We start from the raw sequence: 27,075 nt of genomic DNA on the forward strand, positions 1-27,075 counted from the left end.
TGGAAGTGTTCGGTACTCAGATTGAACAAGCATGGTCAGGCTTGAACCTGAATGTACTTTAGAGCCAAAGCTCAAAAGGGTGGAGAGTGCAACCTACTGGTAATAAGGTGTACTACATACTGGGATATAAAAAAGGCATGGTGAAAATGTACCTTTTACTAAAGCTTATGCAAGTCCCTTGGTCCATAAAAACTACGTTAAGATTTGTGTCTTCTAGCTTAACCTGTACACCAGCCACATATCTATTTCTTGACCATTTAATCAAAACCAATCAAAAACCAACCAAAAAGGTGTGTGTGTGTGTGAGAGAGAGAGAGCTGAAAACCGTGATTTCCAACAGTTTGTACACTTTGATGTTTTCCATTTTACTGTGGCTTCTGTGTTTCACATCAGCACTTGCAGGTAATGGGGTTTTGAATAGATCACCTGGTATGAAAAGTTTTCCCAAGAAACCACAGAAGATTGTTCATTTTATCCTTGCCTTTCTTTCTTTCCTTTTTTTGTTTTTTCAACTTTTTGCCACATTCAAGTCAGTTTAAGTCCTAGCAAAAAGACGGTAGTTAGGACACCACGGTTGCTGTGGACGATGTGACACTGGTAGAATTTGTGCTGGCGTTCGTGTAACTTCCCTCGCTGTTTGTGTTTGACTCGTTGGTGGGCACTTGGCTTGAGTTGGCTCTGAGGATCGCTCCTGCTGCACTGCAGTGTGGCCTCGGCCCTGGTTCTGGTGTGTAGGTAAAGGTAAGGCTGGTAGAATAAATGATTCCATCATTACGGACCAAAGTTACTGGAACCTGGACTGGCTGCCGGACCCATCTCCAACCTTCTCGGAATGCAGAAATGTCTGGGACCACACAGAGCATGCTCTCTCCACATCTGTACATTGTTTCGGCTTCTACATCCCCAAACCATACTCGTAAATTTGGAGTAAAATTCTGTCCTGTAAGTTCAAGCATTGCTACGTCCCCGCCGCCATTCAACTGAAGACTTTCTACGACAGGCACAGGAGTGACTGGGGCAAGGACAGGGCCCATTCCCTCAAAGAATGTATACTCTGCCTTATCTGTGCTAATGATTGTCCAGGAAGCTCCATCATTTATCATTTCTTTATTTGGTTCTTTCGGACATGGAGTGGCCTGAAATTGGATTATTCTTTCTTGAGAAAGGCACAAGTACATTCTTTCAGTATCCTCCAGATCTTTGTTGATAGGTACCTACGCTAGTTCCATAATTTAGCTACTTTGAACAGTACTGTAGTAAGCACTGATGTGCAAGCGTCTCTGTGATACATTGATTTGGAGACCCTCACGTTAAGTACCCAAGAGTAGTAACCTGGGTCATATGGGTAGATTTATTTTAGTTTTTCTCCCCAGGAAACTCTGTATTGGTTTCTACAGTGGTGACTGGGTTGCCTTCCCATTAGCAGTGCCCACGGGTTCCCTTTGTCCAGCTGTGCAAGCCTTTCAACGACTGCATTATCAGAGGCTGTTGACCCGTTTTTAAAGATATTCCCTACCAAGTAAAGGCTGTGGTTTCACAGCCTATTTTTAGCCATACCAGTTTGACTAATGAGGAAAGTATCTCTACGTTATTCTTAATTGTATCTCCAGGGCCTGGAACCAAGCCCTGCATCTACAAGTTGAGAGATAAAAACTAAAAGTTATTTGTTTGAAATAGAAACGTTGAATGATGAAGGGGAGGGTCAAAGTGCTCAGCCTGTGCCAACTATTTCCATTTGATATTTAAAAAAATTGAACAAGGAGATGTTAGCAATTTGGTTTGATGGGCTCAAAATGATAGCAGGCGTTCTCGGAACTTCATCCTGCCTCCTGGAAAGCCCAGCCATTCTTGCTTCCATTTGCCAATGTGAAAAGGCTTTGATGATATTGTTGCCCTGACTGGTGAGGGCAAGCTTCAAAGTGCTGACAGTGGCCGACAGAACAGTAAACAGGTACTTGTCAAGCCCAAACCTTGATCATTTTTTTTGTATCAAATGCAAATGCTTAAATAGCAAAGATTTTTTGGAGGTTTTAGCTGGAGCTTAATTCATGGGTACAGTGCTTGTCTGGCATGTGTAAGTTTTCAGGCTCAATCATTAGTCCCCCCCCCCCCAAAAAAAAAAGGAAAAATAAAAGATTATGTTATCCGGATACTTTTGTCGTTGTTGTGATCCTCTCTTGAAAGTATAGACTTGTGGACTCAGCAGCGGACAGTCATTAGATTTATTTGTAAATTTAGACATTAGATGAATTTGTAACGACAACAGAAAGTCATTATATGCACGGAACGGTCTCCTGAAGATGTATTAATAATATGCAGGGGAAGAAATATGCATGAGTTGCTCTGCATTCCCATAACATTCCTTTTGGAGAACAAGACTCCATTGGAAGATTCACATATGAAGTTACCTCTTAGGAAGGAGGCCCCATTTGGGAGCTGGGAGACCTCAGGCAGGGAGTCCTAACCTCAAGCCCCGTTCCCAGCATCCCCACTGCCTATAGTTATGTGACCCAGGCAGGCACTGGACCTCTGGGGATTCCAGCTTCTTTATCTGTGAAATAACTCTGGCTTCCTGCTTCTGAAGGATACCAGAAGGAAGAATGAGTTGAAGCTTACACTGTATACAGGGACCCTTCCAGAAAGGCCCTGCAGGGCTAGGAAATATGATACAATGAAATAGGAAGAATGGCCCCCATTTTTGCTTATTTTTCTCTGTTTAGGCTCGATGAGTCACCAGTCTGTACACAGATTAAGACATCAGAAAAACAGAAAAGAAGGTTCTGAACTTAGGTCAAGTAAAATAATTCTTACACATAACTGCTGGGTTTTACTTATGTGTTCTCTTGTTCTCTCTCTCTCTCTGATGGGAGGGGATTTGGAAAGTAGACAGCTTGGTTGCTACCAAGGAAAGTATATGGCTCTGCTCTGTATTTAGATAGTAGCAGAGGTGCAGGATGGGTCATTACGTCATCATTGTCTCTCTAACAACTGACATACAGTGCTGCTGAGTTTGCTCTATGGACAAAGACCACAATTGCTATATGACTGGAGAGAGTCAGTCGGTAAAGTGCTCGCCTCTCAAGCATGAGGACCTGAGTTCCCATGTGAAATATAAAAGACTGGATGTGGCAGTGCACACTTGGAATCTCAGGGCCAACGTTGGGGCAGGTAGATCCCAGCTTGCAAGCTTAGGCTGCTAGGTGAGTTCCAGGCCAGATACTACTAACACAAATACACAAATACACACACACACACACACACACACACACACACACACAGAGGGCGAGAAATCCTAACAAACATACATATACACACACATACACACACAAAGGGCAAGAAATCCTAGCACACCACACACACACACACACACACATAAAGGGTGAGAAATCCTAACACACACACACACATACACACACACGGTGACTGACAGTTGAGATTGTCCTCTGGCATCCATATGTATACACACAAGCACACATGCATGTGTAACCATACATACATGCATATACACATATACACATACACAGAGAACAAAACAAATTTTAGCTTCATTCTTTACTAGTTGTGGGTTTTTTCCTTTCTGAGCCATGGGGGCAGAAGTACAGTTGCAGGGCTCTTGTGTTTGTTCCAGAAGTGATACACATACACTGTTCTGCTCATGGGCCATGCCGATCTCAGTGACTATTGTAATGGCTTCAGTTCCTCTATCACTACCTGGTGGGACCCAGGGAGTGCTTACACCAGAGCACTGAGTTTTGTCATGTGTGAACTTCTGGAGAGCAATGATGTAACCCTTCTGAACTTGGCCCCTTCTATCTGAGAAGGTGACAAACCTAAATCTACTTACCAGATAGATCTATCGACTATAATCCAGTGTGACAAAGAGCCTATGTCTTTTAAAGATCTTTTATTGTAACTACGTGAAGAAAATATATAGGAATTTATTTATGAAACAAAATTAATAACCATGTAACTATCACCAAGATTATGGCAAAGAATATTCCAGTCTCCTGTGTGCCTCCAGATTATCATATTCTTCTTTGACAGATACTGTGTATGCTGTAAATGAAGCTGTGCTTTTGTTTCTGGGCCGCCTAGACCTGAATAATCACAGAGAAACTATATTAATTACAACACTGTTTGGCTGATGGCTCAGGTGTATTTCTAGCTAGCTCTTACATTTGAGATTAACCTATTTCTAGTAGTCTGTATACGACTGTGAGGCTGTGGTTTACTGTTAAGGTTCTGGCATTCTTCTCTTTTGGCAGCTACATGGCATCTCCCTGACTCAGCCTTCTTTCTCCCTGCATTCAGTTTAGTTTTCCTGCCTAGCTATATTCTGCCCTGCCATAGGTCAAAGCAGCTTCTTTATTAATCAATGGTAATAAAACATATTTGCAGCATATGAAGGGATATCTTACATCACCATTATTTTTAGAATGCTTGAAAATGTGATATGCTATTCAAACATGCAAGTGTATAACAATTTATTTATGACTCCCCGAATGATGACAGTTTGAATTCTTATTACACTATGTTAAGCTTTAGACTAAATGTCTATTTTGTTCTCCTGATATGATTGTTGAGTTTTCACAATTACAATCCAAAATATGCAAAGAACTCAAGAAATTGGTCATCAAAAGGACAGATAATCCAAAAAAAAAAATGGGTAACAGACCTAAACAGAGAACTCTTAACAGAGGAATCTGAAATGGCTGAAAGACACTTAAGGAAATGTTCAACATCCTTAGTCATCAGAGAAATGCAAATCAAAACAACTCTGAGATTCCATCTTACACCTGTAAGTATGGCCAAGATTAAAAACACTGATGACAGATTATGTTGGAGAGGATGTGGGGTAAAGAGAACATTCCTGCATTGCTGGTGGGAATATAAGCTGGTACAGACCCGTTGGATATCAGTATGACAATTTCTCAGAGAATTAGGAAACAACCTATATCAAGACCCAGCAATACCACTTTTGGGTATATACCCAAAGGATGCTCAATCGTACCACAAGGACATGTGCTCAACTAAGTTCATAGCAGCATTATTTGTAATATCCAGAATGTAAGAACAACCCAAATGCTCCTCGACTGAAGAATGGATAAGGAAAATGTGGTACATTTACACAATGGAGTACTACACAGCAGAAAAAAATAACGACATCTTAAAATTTGCAGGCAAATGGATGGATCTAGAGAACATCATATTGAGTGAGGTAACCCAGACCCAGAAAGACAAATGTAATATGTACTCACTCATAAGTGGCTTTAAGACATAAAGCAAAGAAAAACCAGCCTACAATTCACAATCCTAGAGAACCTAGACAACAATGAGGACCCTAAGAGAGACATACATGGATCTAATCTACATGGGAAGTAGAAAAAGACAATTGGGAGCATGGGGACCATGGGAGAGGAGAGAAGGGGAGGGGAGAGGAAGGGAGGAGAGTGGAGAAAAATATATGCTCAATAAAAGCAATAAAAAAGGGGCTCTTAGTAATTAGATGTGCAAACCCATCCTCTATAGGTGTCATTTAGTTTACCTACTACTTGCTCATGAGCACATGAACAGAGTGGCCTTGTGGAAAGGAAGTAGGGTATTTATTGATTCAGCACTCCCCTCATCAAGGCTGGCCTGGTGAACTACTGTTGAGAGCTTAATGCGTCAAAAGGAGACCAATACCCACTCGGTGATGATGCATTATTCACCTGGGGAGCCAGTCAGCCACCTGGTTGGTTATACTTAACCTTTTCCATCTTAGAAGGGACAGAGATTAGTTCTCAGTAGATTAGGCACTTTTTGGATATGAATTTGCTTTCCCTGTCCATGTTTCTGCCTGCAGCAACATCAACAGCTTCCCACAACACCCTGTCTATTATGGCATTTCCCAAAGTACCAGTTTTGACCAGTGAGTCACAAAATCAATTGGTCTTACCATGTGTGCCATTACCTGGAAGCACCCCGGCAAATTTTGAAAGGTGTGACAGACTAAGAAAGCCTCACTTCTAGGGTCAGTTGGCAGCCAAGGCCCTGATTTGGTGGAGCGTCACTTTTGCCGCACAGTCATAGTTGATGGGTTTGGAACCAACGGGCAGAAGTGGCTTGCCTCACTATAAACCCAATAATTCATGAATTTTTTGTTTCTTTGTAACTATTTTGACCTTTGCTTATTTCGAGGTCTTGTTCTCTAAAGATAAGCAGGTCACCAGGGGCCATAGCAGCAGCCGCACCAGGAAGAAAAACCAAATGAACGAGGCTCTCTGCTAGATGCCATAGAGGAGAAAAAACTGATCTGCCTGGAGAATCCACAAGAAGGACAACCTCTGGAAAGAGTTTCAGGAAAACGCGTTTCAGGGAATAATGGAAGAGCTTTGATTCTGTCAAGCTTCTCCGAGGAGAGAGGAAATAGCCAGGCCTTCAGCTGTTTATTTACTGACTTGTCTAAATGGAAAGAAAAGGTTTTAAGGTTAGGAAAAGCAGACAAATCTTTTCTAGCCAGGCCCCGGAGGCACTGGAAGATGAAATTTAAAGGAGAAACCTTTAGATTATGATGTGTGCATAAGTTATAACATAGGACTAAAGTAGAATGGGGCTTCAGGACTGAACAGTGTGAACATCAGGCTGATGTCACTCTCACCAAATCCTTCCTGGGAGTGATGCTGAGTTCTTATGCACTCTGTTACTCTGTTAGTGTTTCTGAGTAGTTGTGTCCAAAGCCCGGAGAAAAGCAGCTTGCAGGAAGAATTGTTTTGCTCACGGTTTTAGAGATTGCAGCCTACAGTCCATGGTGAGGCAGAACAATATCGTGGTAGAGGATTTGGTGGAAGGGTTGTTTGTCTCATGGTGGACAGGAAATAGAGAGAGGGATACAGGAATGGGCCTGGAATGAAATACATCCCCAAGGGACGTGCCCCTCCCCCCAGATCCACTTTCTCCAGTGAGGTCTTAATGTTCCTATGAGCTCCCCAAATGGCACAGCCAGCTGGGGACAAAGCAGTCCACACATGAGCTTGTGGGGCACGGTCCACCTGCAAACTCCAGCAAAAACCATGTACTTGACAGAGATGCTAAGGAAAGGGCCACTGTGCCTTGAAATCACCATCTATTTTTGCCCCTATCCTAGTGCTGACTTTAAGTGAGAAGACCTAAGGAAACTGATTTGCAGGGTTTGACTCCTGGCTCAGTCGCTTCTAGCTCCTGTGTATTTGGTAAGTCAGTGAACCTCCCGGTGTCTCAACATCCTTATTTATAAAAAGACAGCAGGTCTAGGGAGATGGTTCAGCGAGTAAAGCCCTGCTGTGCAAATGTGTGCACCTGAGTCTGGATTCCCAGAGCCCACATAAAACCTGGGATCCCTATGGGAGATGGGACGTGGAGACCGGAGAATCCTGGGAGCTCATGGGCCGGCTAGCCTAGAGACACAGTGGCTGACAGTGAAGAGATCCTGTCTTATACAAGGTGGAAGGTGAAGACTGACACCCAAAGCTCTCCCATCACCTCCACATGGGCGTCATGGCCCTTGTGTGCTCATAATCACACACAAAATGTGCAGGAGAGCACCCATACACACAAACACACACACACAACATACATACAATCACATACACACAAAGATTTTTAAGAACAAGGACAACAATAGTAATATCTATTCTGGAATGTTGTTTGGCAATTGTATCAAGATAAAACATGCAAACCCTGTACAAAGTCTTTGGCTCATAGTTTGCGACTCTTACCACTGGGATCTGACAATGCTTGCTCTGTTTGCCAGGAATATAAGTTATGTCATGCTCTTCTTTCTCAAGCAAACATGCAGGACACCTGCTGAACAGCTGCTTTGTCTACTCTATGTGTTTCCCTCCCCACTCCCCATTCATGTACCAAAGCTCTGTCCTGCCCCTCTGTGTGACTATGTTTGGAAATAAGGTCTTTTATGGGGGTTGATAAAGGTAGGTTCCTAGGCCACTGGATTTGTAAGAGGAAGACAGAAAAACAAAAAGAGAAGAACACCTCTTGCTATAAGGATACAAGGTGACCATTTACACACACCTCAGGGACAAAGGTTTTACCAGACACCAGTCTTGGCATCTGGACACTGAACTTTTAGTCTCCAGGGCTAGGGGAAATAAATCTCGGCTGGGTAAGCCTCCAGCCTGTGGTATTTCACTAATGACATCAGAGCAGGTTCATACAGTAACCCTGTCAAAGTTCATGGTTTAAATGTCCAGTGAGAGACAATGGGGCTGCGCTGATAAGCAGCCTCTGATGGTAGGCATGACATCACTTCCCCACTCATTGTGTGCAAGCCTGGTATTTCCCATGGCAGGTAACTGCAGAGGGTCATTTATCATCTATGCACTTGGCATGGCTGTCCTCTGGATTTGCTTTGACTATTAAGATTTTCCTGCAGAATTTGTTGAGGTCTCACTGAGCGTAGTGGCACACACTTGAAATTTTTGCTCGAAGGCAGTCGAGGGCTACATAGCAAGATCCCTCCCCACCCCAAACTGGATACTGGTTGAGGTCCTAGGCTGAATACTTGACACGTGAACATTCACAGCCTGTGAGGAGCCGCTTTCTTTCTTCTGCTTTGGGGCTTCCACAAGGTTTGTGGAAATCAACCCTGATTGGCTCACTGGCAAGAGTCTGAGTCAATGTGACCCTCATGTTACCTGAGCTCTTCAAGTCCTTCAACTGGATAATGATGCCTGGAGCTCCTGTCATTGTCCTAAAATGCCCCAAATCCTCCCCCAGGTTTCTTCCTTTTAAGTCGCTTCTGCATGGGTTGGGTTTGTTTGCAAGAGCTGCCTGTCAAAACCTGCAACCATCTCGAAGCTTCACAAAAGGAACCGTCCAACCAAAGTTTCAGGACTCCCTGGAAGATCGGGGGGCCTGGCAAGGTGAGGTCCAGGCTTTAAGTTTTCATTCCCACACTGTAGATTCTCTTCTAGATTTTCTTGGTAACTCGCTTCTCTCTAGGTCCTTGAATAGTTCAGCTAGGTTCCTGCTTCCAAACCTGCAAAGCCCCAAATGAGATGCTACAGAAAGTCTTCCATTTCATGGCAACTTTGCTTATAAACCTGTTCTTCAAATGCATTAGTTACAATGATATATGGGTAACATCCATAAAATGATTATATGGCCAATATATTTACAAATAGGTTTCCTTTCTTTCTTTCTTTCTTTCTTTCTTTCTTTTTCTTTTTTGAGACAGTTTCTTCAGCCAGTGCTAGATTCAATTTCCCTATGAAGCCTCCTGAAAGCTCTGAACTCCTGATCCTCCTGTTTCCACCTCCAACTACTAAGTGTGTCTCCATGTCCAGCTGATGGGGTGCTGGGAACTCAAACCCAGGACATGATTCATGCCCAGGAAGCACCCTTCTAACTGAGCTACACCCTTGGCCCTCTTGGGATTTATTCTTATTACACTAAGAATAGTAATGGCAATGGAGGGTGAGAGCCTTTGAGGGGTTTGGTCTCCATTCTACCCGTTAACCAGGGAAACGCTGATTTGAATTTACTGATTTGCTTACCAAGTGTAGAACTTTCAGAATCTGGGGTTGTATAAATCAGTTAACTTAAAAAAAATCCTGGAACAATGGCTTTTCAAATCTTTATGGGGACTCTTTGAATATCATTATTACAGAAGAATCAGTGTGTGCGTGTGTGTGTGTGTGTGTGTGTGTGTGGTCTGTGTGATAGAGAAGGATGAGAGGGGCGAGGGAGTAGAGGGGAGAAGAGGAGGGAGGGGAGGAGAGAGAGGATCTGGGGAGATGAGGGGGAGAAGGGAGGAGAGAAAGGGAGGGGAAGAGAAAGAGAAGAGAGGAGACGATATTATCCACATGAAGTTAGGGAAAGGCAAAATCAGATTTGGTTTCTTTGTACTTTGATTCTATATTACTTGCAGAGAAAACGTAAAGACTTAACCCAGAGGACCCTATCGTGTAAACTGAGAGCTTGGGACACTTGCATAAGGAACAGCTATTTATGTCGGGCAAGCTCTGATCTAGCCTATAGAGGTGCACTACAAGCCAACTGGGTCTTGTGGTCAAGACTCAGTTCACTTGTTCCGCTGCCACCCTGGAGTCTCAGGACGCCTGGGTCGGTTACCCACCTCCGGGAGCCCTGCGAGGCCGGGTTGCAGAGCAGACTCCCCGCCCCTGCCGCCGTCCACGCCCCAGTCCCCGCCCGTCCCGTCGCGTCCTCGCGACCCTTCTTAAGCGTGGAGGGGCGAAGGCCGGGACATGGTGATCTGGCCACAGAGCAACCAGCTCTTCGGAGCTCGCGCAGCCGAGCTCCCAGGCCGTAGTTCCCGGGGGCGGGCAGGCGCTGCGGGCTCCCAGGCTCCCCGCCTTCCCCGGCACCCGAGCGGGCCATGCGCCCGGGCTAGAGCGTAGCCGCCGGCATGCCGCTCCCGCTGCTGCTCGCCGCGCTCTGCCTCGCCGCCCTCCCGGCGCCCGCGCGCGCCTGCCAGCTGCCGTCGGAGTGGCGACCCCTGAGCGAGGGCTGCCGAGCAGAGCTGGCCGAGACCATCGTGTATGCCAAGGTGCTGGCGCTGCACCCTGAGGTGCCCGGTCTCTACAACTACCTGCCGTGGCAGTACCAAGCTGGAGAGGGAGGGCTCTTCTATTCCGCCGAGGTGGAGATGCTGTGTGACCAGGCGTGGGGCAGTATGCTGGAGGTGCCCGCCGGCTCCCGGCTCAATCTTACAGGTCTGGGCTACTTCTCCTGTCACTCCCACACGGTGGTCCAGGACTACTCCTATTTCTTCTTTGTCAGGTGAGCCTGGCCCCTCTGCGGGCTACCTGCAGCAGGTCAGGAGCGTCCGGGGCCCGCTTTTTGCCGAAGTAGAACATACCTTAGACTCTTTGCATTCTCTCTTGCTGTGTCCTCTATGAAGATCCTGACCACCCTTGGCTGAGGATGAGATTCAGAGACGATTTTGGAGTCCTGTCCACAGAAGGGTGCTAAAGGCAAAAAGGTTAAAGTGGCATTGTTTATGAGATGCCCCCCCCCCCCCCGTGATCTTCCTGCCTCAGCTTCTGAGTGCTGGGATTTACCGGCTCATGCTACCACACGCAGCTCTAAAAGTGCTTTCCAATCGTCCATTTGATGTATTGAGGAAGTTGGCCTTTGGAATCAGTTGTTGGGATTCTGGCTTTGAACTTCTCAAGTGTGAGTTTTGAGCCAAACGCTTCTCTCACGCCGTTCCCCTCCAGCAATTCCCATCTGGCTGAAAGAGAGACGCAGATACTGATAGGAGCACCTGAAGCTCCCGGGGAAGTTCTGTTGTTTAACGTGCACCCGCTCCCTCTTTACTACCCACTTCAGTGCCAGAAGGCAGCCTTGCTGCCTTGTTCCTCTCGCATACCGCCTGCCAGATAGTTCACATTAGCAGGGCTTTAGGGGAAAGGTAAAAACTCCAGGTCACTGCTTTGAAGAGTGCAGAGGGACACCAGGCAGGTGGTCCCTTCTAAACAATATCAATCTTGTCAAGTTCCATGGAGGTTGGCCTAAAATCAGCAGGAAATGTATATCCCCAAATTCAGTTCATTTTTATTGACTACCGAATTCTACCTAAATCGCAGGTAGAAAGCAGCAGGTGGCTCCTCAAGGTCATGGTTATAAATCAGTTAAGATGGGTATAGAACAATGGCGAGAGGCATGGGCATAAAATCTTAGCCAGGTTTTTGAACAGTTGGCGACTCAATCCAAAGCTGTATGATCAGCAATCGTCGCAGTTTTGCCAATTGTAAAACAGCACCGAGGCTCCAGGGAATGATTCGTTTTGGAGTCTCTGAGAAAGAAAACAGTAAGTTCCGCAGAGGGATGTCCTGAAGCTCAGCACATGTGCTTTCCATATTGAAGGCAGGCTAAGTTTAGAATGCGTGTTCTACTTTGTGTTGGCTTGAGGAGCTTAGCCAGATTAGGTTGATTTTTTTAATTGTCTGGAAAGTATAGTTTCTCAATAAAGTCAGCCAGGGCCGTGTGAGCGCCTCTCTTGATCCAGAAATCCAACTCAGTCTTTTCATGTTTTTATTTAGGGAAAACACTGAGAGCCCAACTATAACACAACTTGACAGTGCTTTATTTTCCACTGGATAAAAAGCTCAAGAACTGACTAGACAATGTTGGATTATTTTGCCTTTTTTTTTTCTTCTTAAATCACAAAGTGGTCCAGTGACCGTGCAGTGGTCAGTCAATAATTACGGAAAGTTAAGACAGACCAGCAGTCCCACGATGCTGTGACAGGTTGTCTTTTCCTAGGGCTCTCTTGCCTTGAAGTAGGCTAATAACGTCATATAACACACCCCTCCTCAGTTGTTCTGGCTTCTCCCCCTGTCTCTTGCTCACTCACTGAGGCTGGCAAATGGAAGGAATGGAGCATTTATTTCGGCTCATCTCAGAGGGTTCGTTCCTTTCCTGTGTGACTCTGTACACTCAGGCAGATGGCTGTGGTGGTGTGCATGGGGCGAAGGCTGTTCACCTCACGGCAAACAGGAAGCAGAGAAGAAATACAGGAAGGGGCTGTGGTAGGATGCAGATCCAAAGGCATCTTCCCAGTGACTATATTTCCTTTGGAAACTTCTGCAGCTTCCTACCCTAGTTGGGTACCAAGGTTGAGCACATGAAACTGAGAGGAGGGGGAACATTCCAAATTCAAACTGGAACGCTTGGGTTAAAATTCTCACTCCCCCACCCCCCCGATTTCTATTTCTTTCTTTTTGTTTTTAAATTTTATTTCCTTTTTTTGGTTAAGTTTGCTTTATTTATTTATTTATATTTTACATATGAGTGTTTTGCATATATGCCTCCATGCCAGAAGAGGGCACAAGATCTCATTAAAGATGGTTGTGAGCTGCGTGTGGGTGCTGGGAATTGAACTCAGGACCTCTGGAAGAGCAGCCAGTGCTCTTAACCCCTGAGCCATCTCCCCAGCCCTGATTTCTATTTCTAGCAAGCACTTTACACCAGAGCATGTAAAAACATTGACTGCTATTTGTATACTCGCATGCACTCTGTGCCAAGTGCTTCATTCTATTTGTGTGTGTTGGATGAGTGTATATGTGTATGTGGTACATGCATAGGAATGTGTGAACATGCAGAGATCAGAGGAAGATGTTGTTGTCTCCCTCTATCGCCCTCCACTTTATTGCCTTGAGCTAGGGTCTCTCATTGACCTGGGAGCTCACTGTTTGGGCTAGGCTGGGGTAGTAGGTTCTCAGGAGCTGCCTGTCCCTGCCATTCAGTGCTGATGTTACTGGCAGGAACAGCCATGACTACCTTTTTATGTGGGTGCTAGGAATTCAGTTTTGGGTCCTCACACTTACCCACCGAGCCACATCTCCTGCCCCCTGTTTACATTTTTCCAGTGCAGCCCCCATGGTAATACCAGGAAAGTAGGCTCTACTAAAATCCTCTTGTAGCAGACTGGAAGACGATGGTACTTAAAGAAGAAACTTTGAGACTTGAATGTAACAGCGAGACTTGAATCCAGGTCACATTACAACTGGCTGCCCTCTCACCAGGAAGTAAGGAACAATAGGAGGAGGAAAGTCCTGGGGGACTTGGGAAATAAACACAGACATTAATGCATATCTCTTTTTTTCCCCTCTGTCTAGACTCTGTGCTTACGAAAACCTTAAGGTTAGACTCAAGTAATGAAAAGTGGAAAGCAGAAGTGCTAACTGTGGGGTCTCTTCATCATTGCAGATTTCATGATGAAATTAGCAAGATCATCTCTGTCCTTTGCAAACTGGACTGAAGCTGACCCACCTCCAATAACCTCCCTTGTCTCTCTGCTTTGACCCCACCCCCTTAGAATGGATGAAAATTACAATCTCTTGCCTCATGGAGTCAATTTCCAAGATGCCATCTTCCCAGACACACAAGAAAACAGAAGGATGTTTTCCAGCCTCTTCCAGTTTGCTAATTGCTCCCAAGGGCAGCAGCTGATGACCTTCTCGAGCGACTGGGAGATCCAGGAAGACAACAGGGTAAGAGCAGGCTGGAGCCTGTGCTGCAACAAAACAGGAGTGTAGCCGTATCTTCCAGGAACATCATGACCAATGGTGTTGAGAGTCCTCTCCAAATTATGCATCCTTCATCTCCCTCACGGCCGAGAGAGAATGGTGCTCTTAGGCTTGGATGCCTGGGGTTTAGTGTGTTGATAAGGAGTTCTTCACAAAGTAGGAGCAAGATGGGAAGGAGGTACATGTGTCTCAGGTTCTCCTTCTGCAAAAGGGAGACGGAAGTCACACCCATATTGCACTCATTTGATTTAAATATGCAAATCTCTTGGCATAGTGCTCAAGAGTAAGTGTTCAATGCCTGTAAGCTATGCTGCTCTAAGGCAATGGTTGTCAACCTGTGGGTCATGACCCCTTTGGGGGTTGCATATCAGATATCCATATTACTGTTCATAATGACAGCAAAATTACAGTTAGGGAAGACCAGTGAAATTATTTTATGGTTGGGGGTCACCATAACACGAGGAACTGTATTATAGGGTCACTGTAATGGATTAAGTAAAATGCTGCAGGTTCCCCAGTGGCTGCAGCCGGCAGCAGGCCATGAGATCACACTGCAGGTCCCTGAGTGGGGGCAGGCAGCAGGTCCCGATAGCAGCCAGTCCTAGGCAGGGACAGTGCAGTTCCCAAGTGGCTGCAGTGAGCCACGAGAGGCAGCGAGTCCCAGACAGAGAGATGGGCACACCACGAGACCACGCCGCAGGTCTCTGAAGGTGGCTGGTCCCCGACCAGGAGCCATGCAGCAGGTGAGAGACAGAGACATGGATGGGCACACCATGCAGAATGAGGTTGGATATTTATGTAGTGGGTTATGGAAGGGAAGGAGAGTAAGGAGTAAGGGAAGAACAGGGAGAGAGCAGAGAGAAACACAGAGAGAGGAGGGCGAAGGGGAGAAGTGAGGAGAACTGAGTGAGGCAGAAGCTGCCTCTTGAGGGGAGAGGCAGAAAAGAGAAGGGATTCGGGCTGGAAGCTGAAGATCAGCTTGCCTCTACAGATGAGGAGGGAGTGGGTGTGACTTGTCTTAAAGGGACAGAGCAGACCATTACAGTCATACCATTAGGAAAGTTGAGAACCACTGCTCTAAAGAATTGTCTTGGAAGAAAAGGAAAAGAAATAAGAGATTTCTCCCAGAGCTAACATTCCATGCTTAAATTTTTCTTTTGAATTTATTTTATGTGTGTGAATTTTTTGGCCTGCGTGTATGTATGTACATCACACACATGCTTTGTGCCTGGGGAGGTTGGAAGAGATTGTTGATCCCCAGGAACTGGAGTTATGGATGGTTGTGAGCTGCCATATTGGCCCTTGGGATCAAACCCAGGTCCTCTGGAAGAGCAGCAAGAGCTCTTCCTTGCTGAGCCACCTCTCCAGCCCCCATGAGTTTTAAACTCCGTGACTTTAAAAGTGATATTCCCTTTAAGACTTACAGGGTAGACCAAGTGGCTGTAGTAAAGGTTAAGATTACTTTGAGTGTGGAAATATAAAGACATCTTTCAATCTGAGCTAAATGCCAGTTAGGGGGACATTTTAGGGCTTATCACTTTCCCCAAACAATGGCAGTACCACAATGATGCAGATAAGATAGAAAGATTAAGTCAGATTAGGCCTGTGTGCTGCTGGCCCATCACCCTCTATCTAAAATAGATTTGCAGTTAAGTGACCGACTTCCAGAGACAGGTCTGATGTGGGTGTCAAATCAAGCAGTGACCCTATTTTATGGTTTAAAGAATCACCCTGGTTGAATCTGGTGGCTCCTTCCTTTCTCTTTGTGTTGTAGAGGGTTTGAGAGGTGTTATTTGTCTTTGCTGGTGACTTAGTCTAGGGTAGTTGCCTTGTTCTATAAACATCATCGTCTTCAATCCCAGGTCCCTGGAACCCAGAACCTCTCTCTTACTCTTACAGAGAAGCTGTTCCTGTGAAAGGAAGGTTGTCCAGACAAAAGTTATAAATTCATTTGTTCCCATTGTCAAGAGCTTCCTGCCTGAGATCTCTCCTGCAGTCTAGGGTCTCCTTGCCTGTCTTCCCCACTTTCTGAGACTAGGTTTTGTTACAGCACTGTACTGAGAACTTGCTTCGTTTCCTTCTCTTCCCCTCTTCCCTGTTGTGTGTGTGTGCAGATACATGTGTGTACCGAGGCATTTGCATATGTGCATGCAGATACGTGGAGGCCAGAAGATTTCTGGTTTTGTTCCTTGGGCCCAGTGTTAGTTTTCTCTTGCTATGTTGATACACCATTACTGAGGCAATTTACAAAAGAAAGCGTTTAATTGAGCTTCCGGTTCCAGAGGGTTAGCGACAAAGGCTTGGTGGGAAGAACAACTGATGGTTATCTTGATACAAAGGCAGGAGACTGAGAGAACTGGAAACAATGCCAGTCTTTTGAACCCTCCAAGCCTACCCCTGTGATATACTTCCTCCAACAAAAACCACACCTCTTGATCCTTTCCCACCAGCTGGGAACCAAGTATTCAAACACGTGCGCCAGTGGGGAGTCATTCTCATTGAAACCACTGCAGGTACCATCTGCTGGGCTCTTTTTTTTTTATTTTCAGACAAGGGTCTATTATTGATCTGGATGTCACCCGGCAGGCCAGGTCGGCTGGCCATCCGGCCCCAAAGGTTCCTGCCATCTCTGCCTCTACTGTGCTGGGATAGAGGGCTGTGCCACCATGTCTGCCTTTTTTGTGGGTTCTTGGGGATAGAATTTGGGTCTTCCTGTGTTCATAAACACCTTACCAGCTGAGCTCTCTCTGGTCCTGTTTGCCTGTGTGCGCGCGCAAGTGTGTGTGCATGTGTGTGCACGTATGTATGCTTGAAAGTCTTGCTTTGTTTCGCCTCTGCATTATTCACTTGAGACGGCATCTCTCATTGAACTTGGAATTAGACTGGCAGCCAGCAAGCCTGGATAATCTTCCTATATCTGCCCTCCACAGCGCTGGGAGTTAGGGATTTGCGTGACGCCGCTTAGTTGCTTTCACTGGTATTGGAGATTAGAGCTCAGGTCCTCCTACATATGAACAAGCTCTTTTACCCATGGAGCTATCTCCAGCCCTTGCTTCTCCCTTCCTGTCTCTCCACATTGCATTGGATGCAGTACATCACAGCCTCAGAATCCCAAACTTGAGTTTCACCTATTTGATCGGGAATGTAATCAGTTTAGTTCCGGCTTATTTTGTGGGATCTTTGCATATGTATAGAACCCACAATAGCACTAGATTTATGTCAAGAGATCAAATACTATTCCAAAAACAGCTTAAGGGGCTTAGCCCTAAACCTCTTCAGCTGCATAACTTATTAGTCCTTTGCTCACATTTGTTTGGAATTACAGTTTCCAGCATTAAAGGGGGAGACGAGAACAATAGGACCATGGGGAGTGATGTCAGTGTGGAGTAGGCTTGTTTCCATGGGTCGGATGCTGATCTTGGGGAGGCTGTTTTTTCTCTTTAGTTACCCTGGCCTCTTGGGTAATGGTGTCTGGGGGTACTGGACACATGGATGAAGTCTCAAAATCTAAAGTGGGGGATGATAATCATCCCAGAATGCCGTTCTGATGGGTAGTAAATGTAAAAGGTTTGATTTCTGGCACTCTCAATTTCTCAGACCCGTTCCTTCATTCCATTTTCATTCCATGCCCTTTTTGAAAGGGACCACATCAGATTATCTGTCTGTCTGTCTATCTATCTATCTATCTATCTATCTATCTATCTATCTATCTATCTATCTATCGTGTGTGTATGCACCTGCATATGTGTGAGCACTAGGGTCTCATGTTGTGGATTCTCTGACTGATCTTTAACTTGCCCTATAGCCCAGGAAGTCTCAAATTCTCAGTCCTCCCAGGTCAGCCTCCTAAGTGCTGGAGTTGAAGGCATGTGCCATCATCCCTAACAGCTCATTTTTTCACCATTTCACCTAAGGGCTGGGGAGATGGCTGTGTGGGCAAAAGCACTTGCTGCCTGTTGTGAGCATGCTAGCCAGAGGCACTGAGGAACATGTTTGTGTCTTTCTACAATGTCATAGTTTACTGGGAGCAATACATTCTCAAGGCCCAGAGGTTGCAATGACAGCAGCTTGAAAGATTATCCTGGTAATCTGGCGGAGGTAAATGTAGGTTCTTTTATTCCGATCTTAATTAACGCCCACATCACATATCACACACAATAAGTATATATACACATATGTAGTTTACAGAAAGGATAAAGAGGCTGCAGGAGAGTACGAAAAACTTCAAAAGTTGGAAGAGTCTATACTGATGAGATACAAGCCAGATCAGTTAGTTGGGAGGTGGCTGAAGTCAGGGTTGGAGAGCAAGGCTACAGAGTTCACTTAAGTTGTGACAACCTGAACTCAGGTCCAAGAGTAGGAAACTGCATTAACCTAATTTGTAATTTGGTTTACGTTGCTGCAGTAAAGATCACGACCAAAAGCAACTTGGAGAGGAAAGTGTATATTTTATCCTATAGCTCACAGTTCATTATGAAGCGAAGTCAAGGCAGGACACCTGGAGGCAGGAACTGCAGCAGAGGCCACAGAGGAGGAACGATGCTCAGTGCTGTGCTCCCCATGGCTGACTCAGCCTGATCTCTTTAACCACTCAAGACCACCTGCTCCAGTGTGGCTTTCCCCCACGGTGGCCTGGGCCCTCCTTCATCAATCACGAATCAAGAGAATACCTCACAGACCTGCCTGTAGGCAGTCTGTTCATGGGATATTCTAAATGAAGGTTCTTTCTATCTAAATGACTCAAATTTGTGGCAAGTTGACAAAAACCAGCGTGTGCTGTTTCAGGTTCGGGTTCACATGGGTGGAGGTGCAGGCAGTTGAGTAGGCTAAGTCAACAGAGGGGACCCTAGTGGAGCTGAAGCTCCAGGGACAGCTGGGGAGTTCTCTGCTTGTTGATCCTCCATGTACATACTAGTTAGTCATCAGGCAACAGGTTGTTGTGACAACATACAATCAAAATGTTAGGTATCTACCACCTTATGGGAGTTATACTCTGTATAACTTTTTGTTTTTGCCTGGTTTGTCTAATGAGTTCTTAGGTCTGGTTTCCCTGATAGGATTTTGATATACTCATATGTCCCCACACTCTCAGTTCACTCCAATAAATGCATAGGATGGCTCCCCTTTTACTTCCAGCCATTTATCAGTCAGTCGAATGGGTGGTACTTGGCGATGTATGGTTTGTGGGTTACCAGGGGTTGCAGTCACACTTTCTCAAAATAGAGTAAAAAAAAATCTGCTTGAAAATGGAGTCTCATAGGACAACCCACACATTGATAAACCACAGTTTTATACCACATGGAGTAACAGAGAAGGACATAACCTCATCTCAATATTACACAAACCTAATGTCCTGAGTTGGGACCCCCAGGACCTGCATACAAGCTGGATGCAGTAGGGCAGGTATCTGCAATCCCAGCACACTCCTACTGAGAAATGGGAGGCAGAAACAGAATTCTTACAGACTCTTCAGTCAGTTAGCTTGCCTGGCATGCTCAGTGCAGATAGGCCCTGTCTCAAACAATGCGGGAGGAAAAAACTGATATCTGAGGGTCATCTGAAATGAGTCTTTTTCTGTCCCACCAGCCAGCTCCCAAACAGTGACACAGAGACTTCTTATTAATTATGAAAGCTTGGCCTATAGCTTAGGCTTGTTCCTAACTAGCTCTTAAAACTTAAATTAACCCATTTATACTAATCTACATTCTGCCATGTGGCATTCCCGCTCTTCCATTTTGCACCTGTTGATTTATCTCCATGTCTGGCTGATGACTCTGCCTTTCTTTTCCCAGTGTCCTCTCTGTCCCCACAAGCCCTACCTAACCTCTTCCTGCCTAGATATTGGTCATTTAACTCTTCATTAAACTAATCACAGTGACACATCTTCAACAGTGCACAAATATCTCACAACACTTTCCCCTTTTTGTTAAAATAAAAAGAGAGATTTTAACTCTAATACAGTAAAATTATATGCAATAAGAACAATTATCAAGTGAGAATTATATTCACAATGTCCAGTTTATTTGTATTTGGAAAATTTGGAAAAAATACTCTCTGTTATCTATCTTATCTTGATGAGTTCAAAGTTTTTATTTAATTCTATCCTAACTTGTATTATCATCCTAAAACTACCTTTTTAGACCTCAAAACATTTTCTTGGATAAACAATTTAAGTTTTATGTTTCCCAACCTTATACACTTTATACCTCTTTTGTGAGTTTCTTTTCTGAATTTGGCAACAAGGAAAAATAACTATAACTATCTCATCTTCAACCCCACCAGAGACCCAAGAAGGATATACTATTATCTGAGTAAATAGAAAGTGCAGAGCAAACAACTTTCAAAACTATAGAAACCACAAAGACAGATGAATGCCTGGACAGTTACCCAAGATTCCTCTGCAGTGTTGGGGCATCCATCTTTAACCTACAGGACTAGAATATCTGACAGACTTTTCTGTGATGCAGGAATTTTGAAGGACTTCCTACCTTGTCTTAGCAAAGTTCAGCAGTTACCTCCTTTTGTCCAGCTTGTCCAGTTTAGACTGCAACTGTCTGCAGTTGAGGCAAGGGCAGTTTCTTGCCCAAATGACTAACTTTGCCACATTGAAAGAAAACTCCATATGGAGGTTCTTTGATGTATATCAATATATAAAAATCCATACAAACATAAAATATTTGAGACTAGTGGTTGTTAAAAAGTAGACTCAACAATCCACCCCTTTACCCCAGTCATTCTGTATCTGCCCTTTCTCTTTTAATAATTAGATTCCTGAATTTAATCACCTCTGTTTAGCTTCTTGCCTGACTATGACCAATAACAACTTGCAACCAACTCTCCTAAATGATGACAAATATCCATAACCCACTGAACAACCAAAATCATCCAACCCACCTCTTGGGTTTCATGTTCTTAAAATTATTTCCTGTTGTCTTGGAACAACAGCATCTTTAGGGGGTCCCTGAGAAAATTGGAATAATGATCAAATTCTGAGAAAGCTAGCTGTATTATTTTTTGTTTAGTTTTTGTGTGATAGGAAAAGTGTAGAGCTTGGTTGGAGTAGTCTGTGAGGCTGGACCATCTCAGTTAGTAGCTATGAAGTTGTTCTACATGCATAATTTTGAGGAAACTGAAACAGAGGCATTCTGTGAGGATGGATCATCTAGTCTTCTTGTCTTTATTGGTATCTGGTCCTTTTGTTCTGAAAACACACAAAACTTTTAAAGGTAACATATATCTCTGCATTAGCACAAGTATAGAATATGCAGTGTGTACAAGTCAACTAAAGATGGTTTTCTGTTTTATATTTGAGCAGATAAAAGACATCTGTCAACTTTATAAGTTTGTTTGGACTGTATAACCAAACCTTTATTCATGCCCTATGAAAGGATGGCATGTAGTAAGTCATGAGGACTCTGTAGCCAACAAGGTTTATCATGCCTCATCCAGTCTCAGAGCTGTTCCCATGCAGAAGGATCAGCAGGCATTACCTATCTTGTAGTCTTTCCTGACTTTTCCCCTCACATCTGTAGCCAAGATCCTCAGGAGGTCTCCCCCACTAAAATCTGTTCTCTATTAACTTTGAAGGAATCTATAACTTTTTGTTTCCTCTGGAAACAAAAGCATAACCTTTCCCCCAGTACAACACATTTCCAAACTTTCATTGTGAAATCAAGAATCTTTAAAGTATATAGGCTTCTTTAATTCAGCAATCCCTTTCCTAATTCATTGTTTCTTGTAGTGAAGAGGTGAGCAGGCCTGCTTTTCGTCTTACCTGGCTCCCGCACGGCTAGCTTAGCCCCAGAATAATTACACGGAAACTATATTCATTTAAACACTGCCTCTTTTTGGCTAATTTTCACATCTTGCTTTAACCCATGTTTACTAATCTGTGTAGCACCACGAGATGGTGGCTTACCGGGAAAGATCCCTAACCTGTGTCCATCTCTGGTCGGAGAATCATGGCGTCTGCCTGACTCTGCTTTCTTCCTCCAAGAATTCTGTTACTTCTTCCCTGCCTACCTATGTTTTGACCTATCAAGCCAAGCAGTTTTCTTTATTAATTAGCCAATGAAACAACAGATAGATAGAAGACCCTCCTACATCAGTTTCTTGGCAAATGTCATCAGAATTCAAAAAATTCAAAGTCAATAAAACACCATACAGTTTCCAGATGCCCTGTGTAGTTTTCATCTTTATGTGGCTTATTTTTATTTTAAGAAGACTTTATTATTTTAAACTATTTTTTCTATAACTATCTATACCCATTTTCTTTTTCTTTATTTAGCACCTAGGCACATTTTAAAACACACTATAACCTGCTCAGAGGTCATGTCAGCCTGCACCTGGCTTTTTCTTTTTCCTTTTTCTTTTTTTTTCTTTTGCGATTTTGCAGCCTCCTCTGACCATGTGAGCTAGATATTAAACTACTAGGCTACTGCTGTGCAGCTCTGCTTAGCATATGGTGCATTGGTGGCTGGCTCTGCCCCGCTCCGTTCCACAAGAGCCCAGTCTCATGTCAGTGGGTAAGGGCACAGACCCATTTTTACCTGCTCCAGTTCTGGTAATTTGTTGTTTGCCTGAAGCAGGAGTTTGTACCCAGTTCTGGCTGCTCAAGTGCTCAGCTGTACAGCATGGTTTCTTAAAGGCATAGCTCCTTTAAAAGGCCATGTCCCACTAGCCAGCTCCCAAATAATGACACTGACACTTCTTATTAATTATGAAAGCTCAGTCTATAGCTTAGGCTTATTCCTAACTAGCTCTTATGACTTAAATGAATCCATTTATATTAATCTATGTTCTGCCACATGGCATTACCTCTCTTTCATCTTGAACCTCTTGTTTCCTCTCTGTGTCTGGATGGCAATTCCACCTTTCTTTTTCCCAGAATCCTCTCTGTCCCCAGAAGTTCTACCTAACCTCTGCCTGCCTAGCTCTTTATAAAACCAATCACAGTGAGACATCTTCACACAGTGTACAAATATCCCACAACTGTCATCTTCAGACCTCTATAAGCATACTGTAGCATACACACTCACACACACAGAGATACACACAAAATTTAACTTTATATTTATTTTAAAATATTCTATAAAAAAAGCTTGCAGTCTCTTCAGTAATGTGGAGCTGTTCAAATGGTTGTGTGTGGGCAAAGAGTTGCGGGAAGACCTAATGGCAGTTCCTTCCTTCTCCAAAAACAAACCAAAGCAAGCAACAAAACCAAACAGACAAGAAAACAAGCTATAGCACTTGCCTTTTTCTATGGGCAAGCAAGTCTCCAGCTATCTTTCCCTTCCAGGGTAAGCATGCCTATGGTCTCAGAAAACTTACCTGTTTCTCCTCAACCCAAGGAAGGCTCAAAATTGCTATTTAGTCACCTTTCCCCCAAGTAGGAATGAGTGCTGGCAGAGGGAGGAGAAGCTTTTGTTAATGAGAACTCACTAGTCCCTCCCTCCTGTGTTCCTAGGGAAGTTGTGGGTGGCCCTGAACTTTGTTGTTCTCACAGTGGCTTAGGGAATGAATCTTGTACGTGTGCAGCAAGCTCTTATGCTTTTTGTCGTTGCTGCTGCTGCTCTCCAAGCTTCCTTGTTGCCTGGACAGGCGACCTAGACTCCACTCATGAAGTTCACACTTCATTCTCTTCATGGATAGGTCTTTTTCTTGGAGCATCATTTGACTTGGAGAGGCGATCTGGAGGTTAAGGGCTGGGACAGTAGGAAAATCTTACATGGGGATGCTTTTGTGCAACACACCCAGGGTGCCATCCAACTCAACCCTTAGGAGTAAAACCCTCCCACACTCTGGTTTCTTCCCAGTACTTCACTTTAAATATCTCACCCACCACTTAGTTCATCGAAACACAATTTTGCTTTCAAAAGTTGCCAAGGTGTCAGCAGTGTCACCAAGTGTCCAGTGCCTCTCCACTGGTGTCATGGTGTTAATGGGGCTGGGGGAGGGGTGTCTTTGGCAACCAGAGTCTTTACTGGCGGGATCCTCTGCATTCCTGCCAAAAACATTTTTCCTTTCTCCCTTTTTCTCCTGCTCGGGCAAGTGTAACAGTCAAAACAGGAGTTGGATATTTTCTCTCTTCTGCCAGTACTATCCCCTAGGCTCAAGACCTAGCTTGACCCCACTTACTTCAGTCTGTCATAAAATGTCATGGGATTAAAATAAAACCTATGAAGGTCAGGCTGCTGCCATGGTCTCCTCTCCTTGTTTGGTGTTGGGAAGGAGCTGTCTCCCTCCAGCTGCTTTAGAAGGAATGTCAACTCCTCCTCGGATCTGGATGGCTCTGCTGTGTCGGGAGGAATGACCCTGGGCAGGTCCTTTCATTTCTCATAACTGAAGTTTGCTCATCTAGGAAATGAGACCCACAGAAACTAAAGCTAGACTAGAGTGTGCGTCTGTGCACTTTGTAAACTACAAAGGACAGTTCAGGGGTTCATCATGGCTGTAGTCATTTCAAAGTCTTCAAACATGGCATTTTTTGCAAATTAGCAAATCAGCTTTCTGGGGCTGGAGAGATAGATGCTCAGTGGTGAAGACCACATATCTCTCTTTTAGAGGACCAGAGCTCAGTTCGCAGCATCCATGCCAGGCAGCTCACAACCACCTGTAACCCCAGCTCCAGGGGTTCAGTGCTTGCTTTTAGCCTTCATGGGTACCATGCTCATGTTTCCCCCTTCTTCCTCAACACACACACACACACACACACACACACACACACACACACACACAAATATACAACTAAAAAAAATTTTCTGCGACTCCCCAGGGAACTGTAGCTCCTAAGGCCTGCTAGGATTGGTGTCTGCTAATCCCCACCCAACTCCCTTGATTGGTGAGAACAGTAAAGAGGATACACATTGGTGATGGGAATGGATAAAGGCAAATTTTCTTCCATTCATCAGCATTTACTAACTTCTGGGCAGGAGCACATTGAAAGAATATGTTAACCGAACTGTAAGCAGATAATACGTTCTTGTAAGTCAAATCTGAAAGTAGACAGTGATACGGGTAGAAAAGCTTCCTCTTTGACGCTCATTCCCAGTTCCTACCTACCCCCAGACAAACAGCCACAGCTATTAGTTTCTTGTACAAACATTCAGCGAGTGTTTTGATGCCTCAAATACAGTCTAACCCATGTTATTTACTGCTGCCTTGGTTAGAGTGGTGGGGTCCTGTGTACACTCAGCTGTGCTGTGCTTTATCACATAGAGACTCCGAGGATCTTTCCATATCAATGACTCTGAAAATGCCTTAAATAGCCGCACAATATTCCATATGTCATTTTTAATGAAGTCTCCTGCTGTTGGGTTTTTGGGTCGTTCCTAATACATCATTACAAATGGTGCTGACATCATTATACATAACTAATTTACATGTCTCATCTTTAGCAAATATTTGGGTACCTCCCACGAAGCAGCTACTGTGTGAGATGCTACAGTTCCAATGTTTAGCAAAATCCAAAGGCCCTGATGTCATAATGTCTTAATTGGCAATGGACACAATCAAAAGATCACATTGATTAAAATGTCACAATCAAGTGATCATTGCACAATTTTAAATGGAAACAATTGTTCTGATTTAAGAAATTAAGCAACTACCGGCCTTATGTTACCTGGGCTTGAGAGGAAAGGACCCCTTCTCAAAGGAACTGATACCTGAGATAAAGGCTAGTGTGTAAAGAGACATTCAGGCTAAAGTGGGCACCAGCAGTTCAGAGAGAGAAAAATCTGTGCAACAGCCCTGCACTAGCAGGGCATATAGGGGAGGAAGAGCCTTGTGATGCCATGATGGATAGGGGTGAGAAAGATGAGCCTTGAGTTCTGGCAGGAGCTGGGCCATACTGGACTTGATGGACCTGCAGAGGATCCAGACTTTGTCCAATAGCAGTGGGGAATCTTTGCCCCTTTGGAGGAAAGGGTAATGGGAGCTGAACAGACAAAAGTGGATCAGGAGTGGGTTGCAGAGGTCAGGGGAATTCCCTGTGGTTCCGTGAGACGAGGGATGCTTGCTGTAGAGGTACTGGATCAGTGTTGGGTTTGGCTAGAGATAACAGCAGTGGAGACAAATGGTCAAATATGAGAGATAATTGGGACTGAAAGGTTAGTTTTGAGGGCTGGAGAGATGGTTCAGCAGTTAAGAACACTGGCTGCTCTTCCAAAGGACCCAGGTTCAATTTCCAGCATCCACATGGCAGCTCACAACTAACTGTCTGTAACTCCAAGGTCTGACACCCTTACACAGATGTCCATGGAGACAGAACATCAATGCACACAAAATAAAAATTAAGTAAATTATTTTAAACAGTTAGTCTTTATCTCTGCCTCAGAAGAGTGGTTGTCAATTCTCACCCTGTCCTGACAGGGCTCCAAGATTGGCTGTGAGTATTTATAATGCATCTTTTATGAAATATTTCTTCCTTTGGAGGATGGCTCAGAGTCTAAGTGTCTGACCTGTGACCACATGTCCCACTCACAGGAAACTTACACGTTATGGCAGATGCCCCCTGTGGCTCTTCTTTGACATATCTTGCAGACAGGACAGGTTGTAGGTCAAAGATTTTGTGGCTGGGTTGGTGTCTCAGTCCCCCTGCTATATCTCCCTTTTCATTTCTGATTTTGTTAATTTGGATATTCTCTGTCTTTTAGTTAGTTTGGTAAGGGATTGTCTATCTTGTTGATTTTTCTCAAAGAACCAACTTTTGTTTCATTGATTCTTTGTATTATTCTTTTTGTTTCTATTCCATTGATTTCAGCCCTCAGTTTGATTATTTCCTGCCATCTACTCCTCTTGGGTGTGCTTACCTTTTTTTGTTCTAGAGTTTTCAGGTGTGCTGTTAAGTTGCTAACATGAGAGCTCTGCAATTTCTTGCTATGAACTTTTCTCTTGGCACCACTTTCAGTGTGTCCCATAAGTTTTGCTATATTGTACATTCATTTTTATTGAATTCTAGGAAGTCTTTATCTCTTTATTTTTGTCTTGACCCAGTAGTGATTGAGTAGAGAGTTTAGTTGTTCAGTTTCCAAGAGTTTGTAGG

At 44.3% G+C, this 27,075-nt stretch overlaps 2 protein-coding genes across 2 annotated transcripts in view; one reads left to right on the top strand and one right to left on the bottom strand.

Annotated features, from left to right (window-relative positions):
* Window positions 1-481: 481 nt before the first annotated feature.
* LOC126506734 (recombining binding protein suppressor of hairless-like) lies at window positions 482-10,377 on the bottom strand. The gene is made up of 2 exons (XM_050150505.1): window positions 10,111-10,377; window positions 482-1,214 (listed from the first exon to the last, which is right to left on the bottom strand). The coding sequence occupies exons 1-2, from the start codon at window positions 10,375-10,377 to the stop codon at window positions 561-563; spliced, it is 921 nt and encodes a 306-aa protein (XP_050006462.1). The 3' UTR covers window positions 482-560.
* Ccdc3 (coiled-coil domain containing 3) overlaps window positions 10,207-27,075 on the top strand; it is an 83,459-nt gene continuing 66,590 nt past the window's right edge. Inside the window, exons 1-2 of the mRNA XM_050150597.1 lie at window positions 10,207-10,779; window positions 13,823-13,997. Coding sequence (XP_050006554.1) covers window positions 10,406-10,779; window positions 13,823-13,997 — 549 coding nt within the window. The 5' untranslated portion in view covers window positions 10,207-10,405. The remainder of the gene's footprint in view (window positions 10,780-13,822; window positions 13,998-27,075) is intronic.

Source organism: Alexandromys fortis, unplaced genomic scaffold (genome assembly GCF_014885135.2).
Source record: "Alexandromys fortis isolate MF-2015 unplaced genomic scaffold, M_Fortis_MF-2015_v1.1 scaffold_69, whole genome shotgun sequence".
In the NCBI taxonomy this organism is placed as follows: Eukaryota; Metazoa; Chordata; class Mammalia; order Rodentia; family Cricetidae; genus Alexandromys; species Alexandromys fortis.